At 45.1% G+C, this 20,563-nt stretch overlaps 1 protein-coding gene across 4 annotated transcripts in view; it reads left to right on the forward strand.

The window, feature by feature from the left end:
• The window catches only part of LOC114874274 (zinc finger protein castor homolog 1-like), a 72,491-nt gene extending 51,928 nt beyond the window's left edge, over positions 1-20,563 (forward strand). For 2 of the 4 annotated variants that reach the window (XM_029183436.2, XM_029183435.2), the window contains exons 7-11: positions 12,455-13,033; positions 13,186-14,940; positions 15,349-15,447; positions 15,588-16,509; positions 16,593-20,563. In XM_029183436.2, the coding sequence (XP_029039269.2) occupies positions 12,455-13,033; positions 13,186-14,940; positions 15,349-15,447; positions 15,588-16,509; positions 16,593-17,097 (3,860 nt within the window). In that variant the 3' untranslated portion in view covers positions 17,098-20,563. The remainder of the gene's footprint in view (positions 1-12,454; positions 13,034-13,185; positions 14,941-15,348; positions 15,448-15,587; positions 16,510-16,592) is intronic. The other 2 variants (XM_029183437.2, XM_029183438.2) reach the window with 2 other exon arrangements.

The following is a 20,563-nucleotide window of genomic DNA, read 5'->3' on the forward strand; positions in this document are numbered from 1 at the left end:
CCGCAAAAGGAGAACTCCGCGTAGCTTGAAGCGTTATTCCATCATCGATATTAATGGAAATTTACCATATTTTCGAAAGTCATAGCTTCTCGATGTACAAGTGAATATTCAGTAATGTTGGAATCACTCGTCGAGTAGCTCGAGCGATGTTTAGAAAGCACTTTAGAAAATATTCTATACGGTTTGGAATGCATTGTTTAATAATCGATAATTCTTGATCTCTGTCTGCTTTGAATTTTCAACGAACGCGCTATATAAGATCGAATGCCAGGGACAAGCTTTAACAATTACAGGCAATTTACGACTCGAACAATTACTGTCGACATCCGTGAACCACGACTGCCAGAGTTGCACCTGTTCGACATTCATTTACGGTGCAGGCTTAACAGGCTCGTTGATACGTACGCTCATTAATTCGCGTTAAATACAATTTAATTAACAGCTTAAGCCGTGGATTCTATCGCGTCGCGTTATAACGTTCTGACATCCCTCGAAAATTTTTACATTCGATCAACTCCTGATAAGCCTTAATGAAATAATTTCACGTTTCGGACGACTGTTACTTTACGATCTCGTTACGTCCAGTTCGAGTATCGATACTTCTTCATCATTGACAAATGCTTCACGCACGATTAATGAAGTCGTTTATTAAAAGCAACCGAACGTAAGTCGAGTCTTGAACGTTTTATCGGTGTTGCGACTAGTTGACAATAGATTTCACGAGTATAAAACAAATACGGTAACAGAAGGGTAACTTAATGGGGATTTCTTAAATGGTCTCTGGAAGGAATCTAACGTCCATCAGATGCAAAGTACAACCTTCGAATCACAGTTTTCCGAGAAGATCTCATTAACCTCGTGTTACGGTCATCAAGGAATCAAAGCCACCCAAAGGTCAGACGAAAAAATTCTATTCGATTCGAGGGTTGTACGTGGTCGTCGTCGTCGACTAAAAAGAAAAGGAAAAAAGTGCTCCGTATTAAGCGGCCAATTATGCGAATCTGGCTCATCTGAACGAAGCCGAACGGCTGTGTAACGCATGTCTGAAAGGTAGATAAGGTACCCTCGTAGGTACTTGGTACACCTACGTGGGCTGGCAGTCAAGCCAGCCAGTCGACCAGGCAAATAACAAATAAAGCATAAACGGGAGCTACAATAAATAACTGGTGCACCGCGTTCTCTGCATATACTCCGAGCCATGGACCCTTCAGGGCCTTATTCTCCTTCTCCCTATGCCCCCTCCCCCCACCCACTTCAACTCCGTTCTCCACGTTCCTACACCCCCACCATCGGAGATCCCTTTAAGGTCCTTAAGGTATATATGTATGTCATAACGTAGATGCCAAGGGAGCCGGCCTTTGAGAAAAATCGTTTCTGACTTATGCGCTTGCCGTGAAAACGGATTTAAAGGGTCTTCTTGATTCACCTTTTCTTCTTCTTTCGGACCAACCACATTTTTGAGGAATTACACCAAGTTTGAACGGTTGTGCTTTATTTTTTATTTCTCTGGAATTTTTGTGGGAAAGAAAGTTTGAAAAAAAGTAAACAGATATCGATTTTTGTTGGTTACTTTCCTTCTCGCCTCGTTCACTCGCTTCTTCTCCTCGCATAATTGGTTACAGATGCATTATTCCTCGGCTCGGCTCGTTTCGCAGCCCATGCATAAACATTACACTCTTACGACACGGGTGTCGTTACCGTTTTTTCCCTCCTATTTTTACTTTACTCTTCGAACGATTGTGTTTCGAATTTCGCTAACACTCGTGAACCGTCTGATTGAAATTCCTGCGATTGGTCGGCACCAGTTCTCGAGCGGAACTTGTTGCCTCAGAATTTCGCTTTCTAAATAAGAACGAGTTAACAATCACTCAGGCTGTTATGTTCGGACAAAGACACTTATTACCGATATTATCAGTAATTACACTCATTATCCGTGTTATCGGTCGGTGTCACTTGCGCGTTAAGTAGCACCGTATTGCTTTTCTTTCGCAACAATCTCGCAATATTATCTTTCAACTGGTAGCGTAAAGGGTTAAAGGCTCGGCTGGATCAGGAGACGGTCGAACGGTACGGAATTTTCAACGCGCCCCTTTTTATTCAAAAGAAGAGGGGTGGGTTAAAGCGCCAGTAGCTCGGTAGTTTGCGGAAAAATGTGTTTCTTCTGAAGATTTGCCGATAGCATCGATGCCCAGAGAAGAGGCTAGGGTCCGGCGGGCGCCGCGCGCTAAAAGAACAGGACAGGAGGAGGATCCTCGCGAGGGGGAGAGCGAAAAATTAGGGACGGCATTCCGTCTGTGTACCGATGCATTTCGGTGACCGTTGAACGACCGTGGACGTTCCTTTTAATGCGATCGCGATTCCGCGAGCGGTAAGAAATTAATAAAAAGTTGAGGAACGATAAATTAGGCCGGCGACGAGACGGCGCGAGAAGCATCGAGCGGGAGGAGCGCTGAAAGGGACGACGAACGCCGCGGAAAGAATACCGGAGATAGAAGAGAAGGGAACGGACGGATAGTTTCACGACATCCCATAAGCCGGACTAATCGAATGGCGATAATAAATTTCAAATATAAACGATACAATTTCGGACACGTCTTTCCGGCGAGTTTTTTTACCTTCTTCGACGATTAACGTGGACAGAAATAACATAAGGAATATAATCGAGCCGATGACTAAAGAGTTCTTCATTGAAAATAAATGAAGAAACAATTGTAGAGCTGAAATTTCTGGCGCGCAATAATAGCAACATCGTCGATCGAATCGTACAGTATGTTTCGAATGGTTGAATGCTATAAAAAATCAGTCGAAAGGCCAGTTTCAAGGTTCGCAATTAGAAGGATCGATTAGTTAATCGACGCGGCGCGCCACGCCGGGGGCGATAAAATGGTATTCTTGGCGGGCGAAAAATCGCGAAACGTCGGCCAGGAAAAAACGGGGACGGAGAAAATCGAGGCGAAGCGTAGAAGAAGAAGAAAACCGGGGGCGGGGGAGGGTTAGAGGGTTTGATCGAGCAACGATGGATTCCTGAGTTTCGAGGACGGCATGCGATTGCCAATCGTTGTTTCCCGATACAAAGACGATCGGGGCCAATCGGGCCGCCAACAAACATTGCGGCATTCGCACTTCGTTTCGCAATTCCCTTTTCGAACTCGTCACTTTTATTGCCAGATATTCTAGCTCTCGTTACCACTCGTTATCCCTCTCCTCTCTCTGGCCTGGTCTCGCGTTAATTATAGCGAACGGAGAGGAAAATAAAAATAAAACTACGTTTCTTTTTCGTTCTTCGAACGATAAACTGTTCGTTCGTCTATCTTGCACGATTCTTGCAAGATTTTCCGGACAACTCGATCCAAGTTAACCCTTTAACCTGATCCAATCGATCAAAGTTCGAACCTGTTCGTTAACCGTTCCATCCCTATTGCTGGCCATCGTTCATCGATACTCTCTACTCTCTATCCTCTAATAACGAGGGAAAATTTACAACGTCTAAATCGCGCAGCGAATCATAGTAAAAATGAAATTTGCTTCGGAAAGGATAGGGTGTATTCCTCGGTGAAATTATTCGCGTCTCGAGGCGTCGGGTAAGAATTCAACGCGAGATTTCCATTCGCAATCAATCGACAGACGTATCATTACGTTCGCGTTTCTCCTTTTGCCAAACCTTTTCTCTGGCTGCTCTCGGATCGCAGCCGTTTAATTACATACTTAAATATTTATACGCGCGGGAATATAAATCGAATCGATTCATAAAAGGCGAGCCAGCGGGCGAACGTGGCCCAGGGAAACAAGACCATCCGACGAAGGACCGCGATCCTCTTTCGATCCTCTTGCTCGTGCAAAAAGAAAAAGTAAAAGAAAGGAGAAAGAGAGACGGTTTCAAGATCTTTCTTCCTCTTGGTTGGCTGCTCTATTAATTAGCTCGCGGCAGCTTGCTCCACTCTGTTAATTTACTCGGAGGGGGCGCATTTTATTTTTCGTACGGGCCTGAACGTCGTCGATCCTCGCTCGGGCTCCTCAATCCGGCTCTATTAATTAGCCGGGGCCCTTTTTTCCTCCTGGTCAGCCCCGTAAGAGCCGTCGAATCCCGTCAGGAAAAAGGGAACCCCGTACAGGAGAAAAAGAATGCGCGCGGCCAAACAGCGTCCGTCTCGAATTCCAGAATCACCGGAAAGGGAGAAGAAATATTCCGGTTTCGAGCAAAACGATCTTTTGCCGATCTTGGCGTTTCGCGAATCTGCCGCGTATTTTCGTTGGAACTCGAAACTCGAACGATCCTCCTTGGCCACGGGGTCGATTGTTATGCAGACTGTTTCGTAACCCGTGGGATCCTCTTCTTTCGCTACGCGACTACTTTTAATTGCCATTGATACTTTCAAAGTCTCACTTTCGTTTCGTTCAAATTCACGAAACGTTCGAAGGGTTTTCCGAAGGGTTTGAAAGCTTTTTCTTTTTTCAAGGGAGAGTCAGAAATCGAGGTTAAATACACCACGCGTCGTTTGAAGCGGAGATATAGGTGGATTCATTCGAAAAGGGGCGATTTGTCAAACACTTTAACAGCTGCCGCACGCCGACAGCATTATGGAGAGGAGTGTATTATCGATTTTCACGAAGTAATTCAGACGCCATGCTCGTCCAGCCACGCGGAAAGCGCTTAATCCAGAAACCCTTCGAACAGTTTTGCACACGTTAAACCGCATAAAACGTGAAGTCTCCAGGAACACCTACGGGTTCTGGGATTTCAATTTACAATTTCGTACAGAAAAATATTACTTTTCACGTATATTTATGCATCTGTGCGTCCCTGCTTTCTTGGCCAATTGTCATATCTTCGCGGCGACGATTCTTCTTCCCGTCCCGTTCTTTCTGGATCGTTTTCTTCTTTTTCCTGGGAAAAAGGGTCGCCAGAAATATACGGAATATCCACGAGTGCGCTGTCGGCCGGCATCCGGTTGACTATTTCGAGAATATAATCGCGAAAGGAGAGGAAAAGGGACCGGAGGATCGCGAAATCCGCTCGAGAAGAGGAAAAAGGGGTAACGAAGAAAAATCTCTCGACGCTTTTGCGTTATAACAACTCGTGAACCCTCGATGACAGACCAACTACCGGGAAACAGTTTCCTACGTGGCGCTATAAAATACGTAATTAGATTTTCATGGAAAATAGTAGAGCAGCGTTTTACTTCTTCTTTTCAGTTCGACAGGGTCAAGTTTGGCCGCGATCTGTTCGCAAGTTGTCCAAATTTCCGGTCGGAGGGCGCGTCGTTCGAGGAATCAACCCCGTAAATCAATTTCCTCGGACGGTGGAGAAAATCAGAGAAAGCGTGGCGTCGTGTCGCTAATAAATCGAGCTTTCTTCCCGGCTTTAACCCGCGTCTCGTCCTCCGGTTCGCCATAAGTCGCTTAAAGCCGTTGCTCTTCGGCGCTTTAGTAATTCGAGTTAGCCGTTCAAGCAGACCCTGTTGCTTTCTCTCTCTTCCTCTCCCGCTCCTCTGTTATTTCGCGCTTGGCGAAAAGCGAGAAAAAGGAAGAACGTCGTCGCATCGTCGGTGGAAACGACCCAAGCACAGGACCGAGACCAAGACCATGAAGAGCCCGCCGATTGTTTTAGCCCTAGGCCAAACTAAAACGGCCAGAGAAATTCGGAGGGTCAGGGCCGTGGTGCTTTTGGGTGCTTGAACAGGGTGCGGGAGGAGATAACCCTTACACCACTTTCGATCACGTCAATTTTCATCGGGAAATTTTAAATTCAATTGACGACAATTAACGACAATTACATTTAGGTAAGATAGGAATGTTCGTAGGTGAAATGAAAATTTCCTATCTACAGAGCAACGATACGCTACTGTTGGTCGATTTTGAAAGAGGTTCGCGAAGAATCGATCCTCTGTTTTCCCTCGTGTTTTTCCCCTCCTCTTGTCGCTTCTTTCTCTCTTTCTGTTTCTTCTCTTATACGACGACGTGCCAAATCATGCGAGTGGAATCGGAGAAATTTAAAAAATATTCTAAATTTAATTACACCGGCGACCCTCGGTCTTTCGAAATCGTTCGAGCTGCCAATGGCTGGTTGAAAAATAGCCGATCGACGATCCTCTAGCGGGGTGGCATTTGCATCGTTGAAAAAAGGGGAAGAAGAGAGAAACGCTTGAAAGCACTTAACTCTATCCTGATTGAAAAGAAAAACGAAGAATTCCTATGAATTTCTTCGGGGAAGAGAAATTTAAAAATCGTTTCAAAAGTAAGAAACGTTTAGTTAAGATTAAAAGCGATTGGACAAACGTAGCAGTACGATCGAATTAAAAAAACGAGGAGAAAGAAGAACGAACCGAGCAATGAAGAGGTCAACGAGAGCCCCAATTTCAATTTCTCTTTCCCACGGCTGTTCAACGTCGAATCAACTCGACGACTCCATATTTCACTCAATAACAACGTCATCAAAGTGTCCACGAATTAGATCTCTATAAAATTCAATAGAAAAACACTCGTAAAATCTGATCGCACATTTAAAATAGAAGAATTCTCAGCATCGAAATCCTTCTTATTTCCTTTAAACTCTGCGAACATATATTCTTCTTCGTTGTACACTTTAAAATTCGTTAGATATTCGGTGCGCTCTTTGAAAACTCTCTCACCATAGTTCACCCTTGAGAACTCTTATCCACCCCTTCTACGCGTACATTCGCAACCCCTCTTATCCGCACATTCGTGTTCTTAATATCCTTACCGTTCAGAGCATCGCAATTACACTTTGCTTTTTCCAAGTGTTTTTTTAATCCATTCTATATTAATTCGAAAACGATTTTATTTTGAGCTCTTCAGAATAGTCTCACCCCTTCAAAATTCAGGCAAAGGATAAAGATTTTTCAACGCTTTAAAGTATAAAGTTTCACGTCATCGAGTCGTATGTTAGACTTAACGCGTAATCACGCTTGCTAGTGTTGGTAGGATATTCACGTGGCCCCTAACATTTGAAAATGCAGGCGAAAGGATTTTTTAGTTTCAAAGGAAAGGCCACCCTTTCGCCGGTGTTTCTAGCGATGCAGGGGCAAATTGAGTTGGAGCGAAAACACGCGTACTACTTATCGCCGTGTCCCCCGAATTCGCCCCCGTTCGTTCTACCACCCCAATTCAGCTCTTACGTGGGACGCGTAAACTTTTCACGAAGGGTGAATTGTGCGCGCGATTGTAATATCGGTCGATTCGTGTGTGAGCGTATCCTCCTACCCCTGCCGATATACGCATACGTACTCACCCCCTCTCCGCCACCTTTATTCCCGAAAATAAACAGAATCGAACCCTTTCTAAAAATTCAAACAGCCAGAAGAAGGGAGCCTGCCTCCTCGCTCACCCCTTTTTTGTTCGCCTTTCGAAAAAGCTCGCCGCTAGACGAGGAACCACGCGAAGGAAGGAAAAAAAAAATAGTAGCCACGGATCGACGATCCGCTGTCAAAACAAGGAAATCCGATGCCTCGGTAATCGGTACACCCTGATTTTTCATTCAACGAATTTTTCCGGGGTGAGGATGCGGCCCGTCGTCGAAAGGGGTGACCTACCAGAAAATTGATCGGCAATAAAACACAGTCGCGGTGAAATATTGAACGATCGATTGCTCTGTGTTTACGGAAACACGATACGGTACATAGGCTAGTCAATTCTCATGGGATCAAGGGTGCGATGATTAATCAGCCGAAAGATCATTAAGGATACATTTGTTTTTTATTATTTTCCATGAAAATTGCGTTCCAGCTTTTTCTCTGTGTAAACGAGTCCATCCACCCTCGTGTAATCTCAGCAATTATACGCGAAATCAGAGGGAACGTTTTAGCTCGCAAGATCGTCATTGCGTTAATAGAATTACTTAAGGCGATAATTGGCAGAACGAGCTGAAACCGGTGGCCCAGCAGTGTTCAAACTTTTGCGATCAATCTCGAATTACCGAGAAGCACACTCTCCAAAGAGACATTGCGCTTTTTTCTTGAACGAAGATTCATGACAATATGCGTTGGGCGGTTAGTTCCAAAGTTCTACAAAGTTCCATGTAACCCGTGCTGATTTACGAGATCGCGTGTCCGATAACTTTCAAATATTCCCCGACAGCGAGTGGCTGTTAGGCTTAACAAGGCAGTTCGACGAGTGCGTAACGAGCGAGGACTATTATTAAGTGCACAGCCACGCTTCTATCGATGCCCGTTGGCGTTTCTGTCTCTCTGTTCAGTCCACGATCAGATCCACCCTTTATTTCTTTGAAATAAAAAAAGATTCGCATTTTCGACCCTTGGATAAGTCTTTGCTTATCGTGGAAAGAAATCAGCACTTAACTCGTTGAGTGGCACAGTGGAAACGTCCGTGCATAGTCAGACACGCATACCGCTTCGAAAAGTGGAAAATTTCCATCCACCTCTATTTGACGACGAGATAAATTTTCATTTCGCAGTCAGTAGTATAGGAACCGGTTCGGGGTCCGTTCGGTCAATAATTTCAGAAATCATTGTTCGCCGATATTCCACGGAGAGGTTTCCCCTCGTTAAATTGAACACGGCCGCCATAAGTAAGAGTAGAACGAGAGGGGGTTCCGAGCCACGACGCCGTGAAAAGAAGGGGGTGCGTAGAAAGGATTCGGTAAGAGTGGTGGTTGACACTAAGTAGTATGTCCGTAATAGTAGGCCGAAAAATCCATACGTCCGAGGGTAGGCTAGATTAAAATGAAAAATAAAAAAATTGTTTCCGCGCCTCGCTAGAGGGGTAAAACGATACCAGCTATACGCGACATTAATGAATGTGCCTTTACAAACAGCAGAAAGAGAGAAAGAGAGAAAGAGAGAGGGAGAGAGGAGCGCGTAGCACGTGGCTCGATTGCTTTAACGACCGTTTGTACGCGCGCGCCTTCCTTCACGCACGCTGCGACTCACGAAAGCGTTCGATTCGCTTCGTACTCGTTTCTCCGATGAATAATCTCGTTTTTCCAATACCGCGAATTATTTTATACAACGTTTAGATTTTAATGAATCAAACGCGAAACGCATCGAATCCTCGCGATATTCGCGGTTGCAGTTTGGCGAATCCACGGATATCAACATCGGTCGCTCTATAAATATCTGTTCATAAATCTGGCGGGTAAAGCGGCTCGTAATAATTAGGAGAAACGAGTAGACAAAGGCGAGAATAATTCTATCGGCAGAACGCGAAGGGAAGGCTCGTAAATTCGAGAGTTTCGAGAACGGTTCAGGTGGAATCTCTGGAAAGCTCTTCCCTAAAGAAGGAATCGCGTTAATTATAATGGCAGTTTATTTTGGTCGTTCTCGTGAGTTGCAACGAGGAAGATGGGAAAGAAGAAGAACGGAAACTACGGCACGGAGAAGAAGGTGCTAAACGGACGGCACCGAGAGAAACGGGACAGTAGAATGGCGACCATAACGTAATTTTGACAGAAATAACGTCGCCCTGCTCGCTGAGAGACAATAAGTTCGCGACACTCTCTCTTGCCGAGGATCTTAGAATAGTTTAGTGTCCGCTTGGTATCTTCTTCTCTCCCTCGTCGTGCAGCTTTCCCTCTCCCTTCGATGTTCCACCTTCAATCTGTTCGCTTTTGCTTGACCCTCTTGGCGCCACGATTTTCATGGTTGCGACCAGATTCACGATTACACCGTACAAGGGTCGCTACCGAATAAATCTTCGTTTCGAAGAAATTGCTATATTTAATATAAAGGGTTAAGAATATCGAAGGGCCGGAAGGCAGAGTCTCTATTCTGGCTCATTAAATCGCATCTGGCCGGTTGCTTCTTTGGTCGGAGCCGTTTTTCCGGAAACAATGTTGTGACGAGGGCCGTCGAAAAAAGGGGTAAAGAGGTCGAGGAAAGAGGGGTGGCCTGCCCGTTGGGAATTTTTTTTGTCGGTATTTAGGCCCTCTCGAGGGAGAGAAAAAAGGAAGGAAAAGGTTCAATGGACCCTTGGTGACTGGGCGCGGAACAGAATGCGACGCAGTGGCCACTTGATGCATTATCCAAACATACGATTTTATAAGTTAGCTCCTATTTTAGCCCGCTGAACGACTCGTGCTTAATTATTCGTACGTAGATTGTTCGAACGGTTGACATTTGACATGCGAAATATCTTTTGTTACCATACTTTATTGTTACTCATTTTTTCTTTGGGCAAATGAAAAACGAATAAACTTTAGCGGAGTATCGTCGAACGATTCTATTATAAGATAGTAGGCGATTGTAAAGTTGCGTGAAGATGGTGCTTGCCGGAGGATTTCGCAGAGAGCACACACAGGCCACGCGTATAAAGGGTTATTCAGTTAAGGCCTGAACGGATTAAATGATAAAAAAAGGAAGGAGAACCGGCGCGCTGAAATACGGGGCCTTCTTTTCAGGATCGGGCTTTTTGAAAATTTTAAACTCCCCAAGCAAGGGCCCGGGTTTTCATCCGCAGCCGGATCAACCTCTCCCTCCAACGTGCCAGTTTCAAGAACTACGAATAAAAGGGTTCAGCTTGAAAGCCGTGCACTGGGCAGGGGTAAGGCGAGAGGGAGAGGGGATCCCGGTGCGTGTCGTCCCGTGAATTTCTCATATTTTTTAAGATTTGTCCCCCCAACTTCTGTCACGTTTCTCGTATTCTTCGTTCGCTTTACAACGTGGGTGGCATTTTTTTTTTTCTTTGCCATCCTTCATTCGAAAGATCGATCGAAACGGCCGGGATTAAGAATAGAATGATTTTAATGAAAAGCTTCGATGCAATCAGCGGCGTGCAATTTGCCGGAAATATGCATCATTGTATCTTTTAACGAGAACCAAGGCCAGGTTCCGTTCGACACTCGTGCCACCACCGTTTTGGCACGCTTCCTGCGATGCGAGCCGCATAATTAGGCGTCAACAAAATGTCTGACATTCTCGGATACGAAAGAAGAATCACAACCTGTCGAGACGTTTGTTCTCGATATTTTATTTATTCATGATTAATAAAACTAGACGAAGAAAGCCTTGACCCTCCGACGCGACTCTGTTTCCTTCGTAACGAGCGATACCACGAAGAAAATGATCGTAAATTCACGTGGCCCATAGTTGGTCGGAAGGTGATTCTAACGAGCGACACAAAACACGCAGCTGCGTTGCATAATTACTGCACCGGAGGATAGATTAATAGTCATAACCGAACCGTTACGCAACAATGCGCCAGAAATTACATTCCCGGTTCAGTTAAACCGGATAATTAATTTAAACATCCAGAACGAATCGTGAATTTCGCAATTTCGCAATTTCGTTATTTCGAACTTTGTGCTATTTCTTTCGGAAGCAATTGTTGGAATTACGAGTAACGGCGTAGATTGAAAAATTTCCTACAGTTTAGGAACATAATACAGCCGAAGCATAATGGCTGTTTCTCCCTCGCAACCTTTACCATTTCGTCTTTTCCTTTGGTCGTTCGTTTTTGTTTCGTTTCTCCGGCACGAGAGAACCCTTCTTCTCTTTCGCGTACACACGTGCGCATAAAACTTCGCCGGTACCTATCCCCTCCATACTCGGCCAAGGGGGAACCCCTAAGAGAAATATTCGACAATTTTTAAACTCGTTTCTGAACGCATTCAAACGTGCACAGTCGACAAGTAGGAATTTCTTGGAATCAACCAGAGCCCTTGGGTAGGGCGTACACCAAACGTGGAACGTGGTTTCCGGCCACCACGGACGGGGGGTATGCTATATATTCTTCCCTTGCTTCTACGTTTCTACGCCGCTGTTTGCCAATTTCTTCGCATAATCGCGTTTCTATTTCAACCCGATCGATTTGAAATCTAGTACAGACTTTGAAATAATACTACTAGCTATTGATGGGCAGATATTAAAACGAAGAATAATCATTTACCAATAATTTTTATTTATTTTATGAATCGCTTTACATTTTGGAGAGTAAAGAAGTTTCTTTTTTCCTGCGATTGGTACCATTTCCATCATTGAATTCCCCTCTTTGTTCGAAGTTTACAATGCGCCGTAGGTAACCAGTTTTCCGAACGTCCAAAAGCGCACGGGTCGACGAACGGTGAACTCGTAACTCTCGATGCATGTCTCGGGTAATTGTTCTAGCAAAAGTGTCGTTGAACTTGTTCTACAGCGGGTAAAGTCGTTTGCCAAAGCAGAGTTCTTCTTTGCAACGACAGAATGCTTCTTTACCAACCTTTGTTCAGGTTCGAATCGTAGAAAGTTCTCTTGACGATCGAGATTGTCGAAGAGATCGACAACTATCTTATCGAAGCAACGTTTAATTTTAAATTCGAACGTTCTATACCTTAATCGGTCACGATTATTCTCTTTGTTTAAATAACGTTGTTGCTTGTGAGATTTTCTAAATGAAAAGAGCTTGGTGTAAGATCGTTAGGATGAAGCCAGGATTGACCCGGCTCCGTCGTTCGAGGGTCGAAAGCACGGAACGAGCGTCATTTCTTTCTGGTTTCTGATTTCAGCGTTACTGAGACAAAGCATGTCTCCGGTTGCGGACACCTTGATCGGTAGCTCGAAAAGCTCCGTGTCACAGCCTATAATCGATTACTCCCGATACGTGAGGAGGTACTCGTCGGGTCAAGAATGCGGTAGCTCGTATTGTAAGGAGCTCGGTTGCAGAGAACATTTTCACTGTTTGGATTGCAGTGGTAGGGTGTTTGTGAAAAAAGAAGAAATGATCAGGCATTTCAAGTGGCACAAAAAGAGGGACGAATCTTTGCAGCACGGTTTCATGAGGTACTCGCCGACGGATGATTGCTCGGAGAGGCATCCGGGTCGTGCATGCCCGCACAATAGAAAACAGACCCACTACCACTGTATCCATGAGAATTGCGATAAGGTTTACATATCGACGTCGGACGTGCAGATGCACGCCAATTATCATCGCAAGGATTCGGCTATCATTCAGGAAGGTTTCCAGAGATTCCGCGCGACCGAGAGCTGTGCTACCGATCACTGTCCCTTCGCTGGTCAACGGACTACGCACTTCCATTGTCGGCGACCTGGCTGCCGGTTCACCTTCAAAAACAAGGCTGACATGGGTAAAGAGATGCTTGCATTTTTCTGCCTAGAAATTCTAGCACTGTTCTTCTATTCTCTATGAAACAAAAAAACTTTGCTTATTTTTCGACTGCGAAACGCGCGTTCCCTCTTCTCTTCACTGACGCGTCCATTTCGCGTCTTCTTGTTCCAGACAAACACAAATCGTATCATATCAAAGACGAGCAGTTGTCCCGCGACGGATTCAAGAAGTTCATGAAGTCCGAGGCGTGCCCCTTCGAGCAGTGTCGTTTCTCTCGGGTATGCAATCACATTCACTGCATACGACCACACTGTAGCTACGTTCTTCATTCTTCCGGTCAGCTGTTCTCCCACAAACGGAAACACGAACGGCACGAGTCCGAGCTGGCTTACAGAAAGTACAAACAAATCAGCGCGGTCGGTGGAATACGACCTTCCGGTTCCTGGCCACCGGACGACGTCGGTGCCCAGAACCTTTCTCTAAGTCTGAACGGTGAAAGCTCGAACGAAGACAGAGGCTCGCCGTCTTATTACTCGTTCGACGATTCCTTCCAAAGCGGAAGCGATCTCGCGATGGATCTAACCGCACCCACCACCACCACCACCACAGTCAGCGCCAGTGGTAGTTCCACCGTGACCATTGAACAACCGCAACTTCAACAGCCACAGCAACACCAGCACCAACAGCAGCAGCATCAACAGCAGCAACAGCAACAGCAACAGCAACAGCAACAGCAACAACAGAATCAACAACTCACCGCCACGGAATTGGCCTATTTGGTACCTGCGACAGGTGATTGTCCTTGTCATCTGGGCAGGGAACATCATCATTGCGGTCTGGATCGTTGCGGGACATCGTTAAAGGACCCTCGCGAAGTGAGAGAGCATTTGAGAGAGCACGAGACTCAGGAACGAATCACGGACGCCTTCTTCGAAGAGGGTGGTTGCGACGATAATTGTCCGTACGCCGACAAAGAGAAACATTATCATTGCAATTGGGAAAACTGTCGCGAGGTAATTCTCTCGACCGACAAACCCTTTCGTCGTCTTCAACATTACAAAATTCACGAGTACAGCAGACAATTGAACCTCTCGTGCTCCTCCCACGCCTTGTCCTCCGACGTTACGTTGACCCACCTGACGAACATCGATGCCATGTTCAGGCGGAAGAGAGGCAGACCACCGAAAAATCGGGTGATAGAGATCTGGTCCGGTGGTGATCCAGCCACGCATACTCACGATTCCCCGCAGGCCATCTTTACCAGCTTCAAACTACCAAAACCTCAGACGCCGAATCTGACGGTGAATCCGATGACGGAGGATCGAGAGGGAAGCGTCTCGCCGTCCAACAGCCTCGGTGAAGCTGACGGCTTCTCGACCTATAATCCTGATGGATGCCCGGATCCGGCTTGCGTTCTACGATCCAGCAGGCATCATCATTGTTCGCAGCCAAGGTGTCACTTCTCTACCGATAGACCCGATCAATTGCTGATGCACAGCAAAGACTTTCACGATAACGTCGACATACCGCCGGGCTTTGCCTTCTTCGATAAGATGGTAGATTGTCGACTGGCCGGTTGTCACAGTAATCGCGTTAATCGGCATTTCCACTGTACCAGACCAAACTGCGGCTACTCGTTCGTCAGATACTCGACCATGGCGATGCACGAGAAACAGCACGCTGGTCACACCGATGCCGCTGGGGGCCAGGAATCCTTCTCTAACCACGAGTCTCACACGCAAGTCCAACCGGCGATTATACAGGAAACGAAGCCGAGGATTCAGGTGAAGAATCCTGCGGAACTTATCGAGAAACCCGAAGACAGCAACAACTTGACCGTTACCGGCGCCGCGGACATGGAGAATAGATCGATGATGGAGGAGAAAGAAGCAGAGATACCCAGTCCGGATGGCAACAAGACTACCGGTAAGCTCGAATCTTCCGTGGACACGAACCAGTGCACCTCTGTACATACAGTATTGTTTCCATAGGTTTTCTTTCGTAGTTACTCGAGATGTTACACACAAACGTGTCACTCAGTTGATGCATGTGTTTTTATTTTGCACGTACACGCACCACGATTGTATTATACATTGCATCGGCATCGATCCTTGATCCTTTCGACGTTTCGATCACGGTGACGCGTCGAAAGGATCGAACAAGCCAATATTCTTATTTTCTATTTTCTTAATTTTTTTATTTATTTATTTATTTATTTATTTTTTTTTTTATTGTTACGGTTTGTTCTTTGCGTTTGATGTATCTATTGTACAAGGTGGTTGTAATCATAGTGGGTATATTTGAAGTGTTGGTTGTTTGGTTGATTGTTGCTAGTGGTGAGGGCGGCAGGCACCTATTATCCGGTCAGCGGACCGCCAAGTGAACCCGCACTTCCGGGCGTCGTGCTATCCATGCGAACTTCCGTGCACCAAGGTTCGTGTCTCTTTCGACGAGCAAATTTTCTTGCCTTGAAATGTGTTCTCTTTAGTTATCTCGGTAAAACTCGTGACGATTCGCGTGCTCCCGGTTACCCGTTCGCGCCCCTCGACTTAAGACGAACGTTTCCATTGCAGAATCTCCGGTTCTTCCATCCACAAGTTCGGCCTCGCCGCACACCTTGTACGGACCGGAGCAAAGCTGTAGCAGACCGTTCTGTAAACTGAAACGCAAGAATCATTATCACTGTAACGCGTGCAATCAAGCGTTCTCCGAGTTGGACCGACTGGTGGCTCACATAGCCAAACACTCGACAGGTGCCATTCTTAGTCAACAGCAACACGAGCTGGCTAGTCAGCCACCTAATCAGCTGCAGCACGATTATCTGGCACAGTTGTCGCAGAAGCACGACTTCATGGCGCAGAACGCACAAATGGCACAGAACATTCAGAACTTTCAAAATCAGATGCAACGTCAGATGCAGCAAACACTCGGTCAGATGAGCCAACAGACCCAAGCGAAGGAGGTGAAAATGGAACCTGCGAGGTGCGGCTCGGACGTTGGCGTGCAAAATCTACCGAACGTGAAAAGGGAGCCTAGCGAACTGGCCAGGGACGAGGGTGGTAACAATTCGGTGATGGACAGCAACGAAAACGGTCAATTGTCTCAGCCGAGTATAGCGGCGAACGTTCAGCAATCCCCTGTACCTACCAGCTTCGAGCTGGACCTTAGCCACGGATTTCATTTTCCTAGCCCAGCCGTAATGGCCGCTATGAATCAGCAGATCGCTCTAATGAATCAAGCCCTGCCACCCTTCCTCCAGCATGGCGGCATGTACACAGGTGGACCAGGGCTGATGTTCGCGCCCGGTCTACCTCCGACCAACTTTCTACCTCCAGCCAGAGACGAGAATCCTTTGGCTTCTCTGGCCGCGAACCTCAACTTGAACAAGAGATCCTTGTCTCCGCCGGACAGTAACTCACCCGAGGCGAAGAAACAGAGGCTTCATCACTCGATGCGCATGCTGAAGGACGAACCTGTACCCGAGGGATACGTTAGGTTTGCATCCTATTACCATTTCTATCTCCAGCCTGGAAGTCTCGCTTATCGTTAACGCAACGTTGTCTTCGTTAATGTTTCAGGTTCCGATTCAACGAGGACTGCAGGTATCCCCACTGTGGTTACAGGGAACACCAGACCCATTTCCATTGCATGCGACAAGACTGCGGCTACTCGTTCTGCGACAAAACGCGTTTCGTCCAGCACACGGCTAGACACGAGCGACTAGACACCCTGATGGGTGGTGATTTTCAACAATACAGGGCTAACGTCCCTTGCGGTCGGGCTCAGTGCGCGTACACCTCCTCGTTAGGCTCGATGCAGAACAAAGCGTCGCACTTTCATTGTTTGAAGTGCGACTTTGTCTGTACAGATACGAACAAGGTGGTCGCTCACAGGCGGCAACACGCGAAATTGGACAGCATCGCGGCGGCAGGCTTTCAAAAGTTCACCCCCAGTCAACCTTGCGGTGGCGTTCAGTGCCAGCATTCCGGCAAACAGACGCATTATCATTGTCTCCAATGTCAATACGCTGTGCTCGGTTTGGCACAAATGTCCGCCCACAAGTATCGACACATGGACACATAACGACGTACAGATAAGTTGAAGGGTATTCGAGAAAGATACAATTGACTCTGGTCCCCGTGTAGACATTCCCTGAAGACTTCTTCAGCCGCCCTCGATGGCTCTAGACAAATAAAAATGAGCCAAAGAAGAGGAAACGGCCGGCTGCTGGATCCGATATCGATGAATTTTGGATCGCACAGATGAAATCTGATCAAGGACTGACGAATATAAAAGACAATTTCATTGATGCTCCCTCTGTATAGACATTCCCTGACGGAATTGCTAGGCGATTGTCGATGGACTCGCGATGCGAACGTTTCCACGACCAGCTGGATGATTAGGAGCAGCCCAATCGAGGCCTAGTCATTAATCTTCAGCCGTGTTCTCGACCAGAAGGAATCGATAGCTTGCTCGGCGTTCTCGTATGGGCCGAAACAACAACCGTATCGATCGATGCATCGATGACTTCGTACTTACGAGAGAAAAATAAGAGAGAAAGAGAGAGAGAGAGAGAGAGAGAGAGAGAGAAATATTTATTATAATTGATCGACGATTGATCTCGGAAGATCGAAAACCTGAAGGAATAGCGCGATCATTCTCGAATCGTTTAATTGATTATTCGACGAGAACGAGAAGAAGACGAAGGATGAACTTGGCGTAGAACCGTAGACAATAAGACGGACGACAAGTCTATCGTATAGCTTTAGCGCGAAGATAAAAGACAAACTATAATATTTAATAGAAGAAAAAGACCTTGTACATTTCCTTTCCCTCTTTTCCTTTATCCCTTCTTTTTTTCATTTGTCTTCTCTTTATTTTCTTCTTTTTTCTTTTTCTAGTATCGTTCGTGTACCCTCCGCGTGGTGCAAAAGTAGTCGTCGCGACGACTTAGATCCTAGACTAGATAGTTAATATATTATGTACAGAGGAGAAAAAGAACTGACACGAGAGAGAACAAGATCGAACGGAATCGCTCCAGTTCGTGAAAAAAAGATTTAATCGAGAGGACAATGAAACTTTTTGCTGTAAACGAGTCCTAGATGAGAAAGAGTCATCGCCAGCAAGCAAAGGCAAGTCAAAATGAAAAAGATAATCGTGCTTACGTGTGACAGCGTGTCTAGTCCATTGCATCATCGATGATTTAACAAGATAAACTAGGATATAGTCTGTCGTTGCCACGACAAATTGATATCGGATCGATTCCTGATGAACCTTCAACCGGTTCACGATCAACGATCCATTCATCGACGATGCAATGATTTTTTTTCTACGATCATCCATAATCTTTTGTTTTCTATTTTTTTTTTTCTTTCTCTTTTTATTATTCATGAGTTCCCTCTCTCTCTTGGGCTCACAGGCGAGAGTTCATCGATCAGGCGTATCGTAACGAATCGTACTAAAGATTATACGCTTTCAAGGAGGGTACGCGTTTCTTCGTTAATCGTATTTACAGAACAGTATTGATAAAATAAAAACCGAGAGTTAACAAAAAAGACTGCCATCCGAGAGGAGACAGAGCGAAGAGACATTTCGCTTTCGGGCAACCGTTGCTTGCTGGACAGAAGATGGACGTTTTGTGAAATGAAAAATGTACACACGAGACACGTAACGAATGAACGCATGCGTCACGAACGAGATAGGGTCGACGACGATACGATTTTCTATCATTTTATTTTCTGTGCGATTAGGGACTGTTCGATTGCCTTCGATTCTTCGATAATTTTAACTACTTAACACGCATCGTTTTCAGTGAAGGTTTCACGGTAAATAAATTGGCAATAATTTTCTTAATCGTAACGTCTTTGGCATCGACGAATAGCATGATCTACCGAAAAACAGAAAAGACAAGAAGATTATAATTAACCATGTAGCTATTAGAGCATTAGATGTGTGCGTGGGTGTGTTGGGTGACACGCTAGGGTGCCTTTAGAGTTTCTCCCCGAACTTGTAGGACCGTGCCTTAGCAGCGATAATGAAAATTAGCAACGAACGATAAAACATACCGACGTAAAAGCGATCTTAGGATGTTAGTGCCTTAACGGAGCCCATAGATAGTTGAATGAAACTAGCAAACATCCTCTCTGGAAGTATATTATATTTAAAAACACCATAAAAGACGTGGAAACATTCTGTTGTCTTATTACATTCGTGGTTTCTAAGATAATGTAGTCTCTTCGTAGTTTTATAAAATTTCTACCAGTTGATTGAATCGAAACGATCCCTCTCATAATTAGCCCCTTGTTAGCGTATCATTCCAGTAGCGCGCGAGGTTACAAGCGTCGAACGAACTCGATTATAGTCATCAGTCCCCGTCCTCTCGCAATCGATCAATCGATCAACGAATCCTTGTAACAGAGAAAGCCCGTCGTCGTCATTGATCCTTCGATCCCGGTGTCCGGTGTCCATCTCCATCTCTAAGCTCGATCTTTGAAAAAAAAAAAAAAAGGAGTTCAGCTGATCGGGAGTTCGAGCCATGTGTTAAAACGAGTGCCATAAACTGCGATTTCAAATCTCTCTCTCTTTCTCTCTCTCTCTCTCTCTCTCTCTCTCTCTCCCTCGAGTCAGCATCGTTTCTATTCTTTTTTGTGTTACTTTGAAATAAACGAAGCATGAAACATGCAACTTAATCACTTTTCTATTGCAGATTAACAAATCTGTAGTCTGTCATTTGGATCGGTTCGGTTGTTTTAATGTTGCGAAGCAAGCTGTAGAATATTTATTGATTTATTGCATCGGATCCTTGAGATACCAGTACGATTGAGTCGAGATGAGATTGAATCGGAACCGGAAGGAGATCACGAGAGGATCGATCGTGTTTAACCCTTTGCGAACGGAGTGATTTGAAATTAGTTCGCTTCTCAAAGTATATCACATCGATTACTTATTAAACAGATAATCTGGCTGAAAAGAATTAAAAATTCGTAAAGGGTTAACGAGTGAACCAACTTCATTGGTAATTACAAAATAGAGAAAGAGAGAGAGAGAGAGATAGGAGAGAGTATGGAACAGCGACGATGAACTGAGGTTGCCTTATAAACTATCGAGCCTATATTATATAAATATATATATATATATATATATAAATGGAAATATATTATTGTAAGATCGTCTAGGACGATCGAGGCAAATATATTAATATCGGAGAGATGTGTATACGTGTTTATGTGAGATAAAGTCTGCATGCGTGTATGAAAGAGAGAGATGTATACCAGTAGAAAACAACGTACTATTATTTGATGAAGATTAGAGAGAAATCTATCGTACGGTCATTAGTATTACAATACCTGCTGTATGGATGTAAGATGATACGAAGAAAGCTATTATATAATTTTATCTATTATTATTAATTATTAATTAATATTCTCTATTATTATTATTATTAATTATTATATTATTATTACGAATGAGTATCGGAACCACACATCTTATGTAGCTGTGATTTTGCTTTCGAACAAGTAAAGATTAAAAGTATTTATAGCAACGCGAA

Source organism: Osmia bicornis, chromosome 10, assembly GCF_907164935.1.
Source record: "Osmia bicornis bicornis chromosome 10, iOsmBic2.1, whole genome shotgun sequence".
NCBI lineage: Eukaryota > Metazoa > Arthropoda > Insecta > Hymenoptera > Megachilidae > Osmia > Osmia bicornis.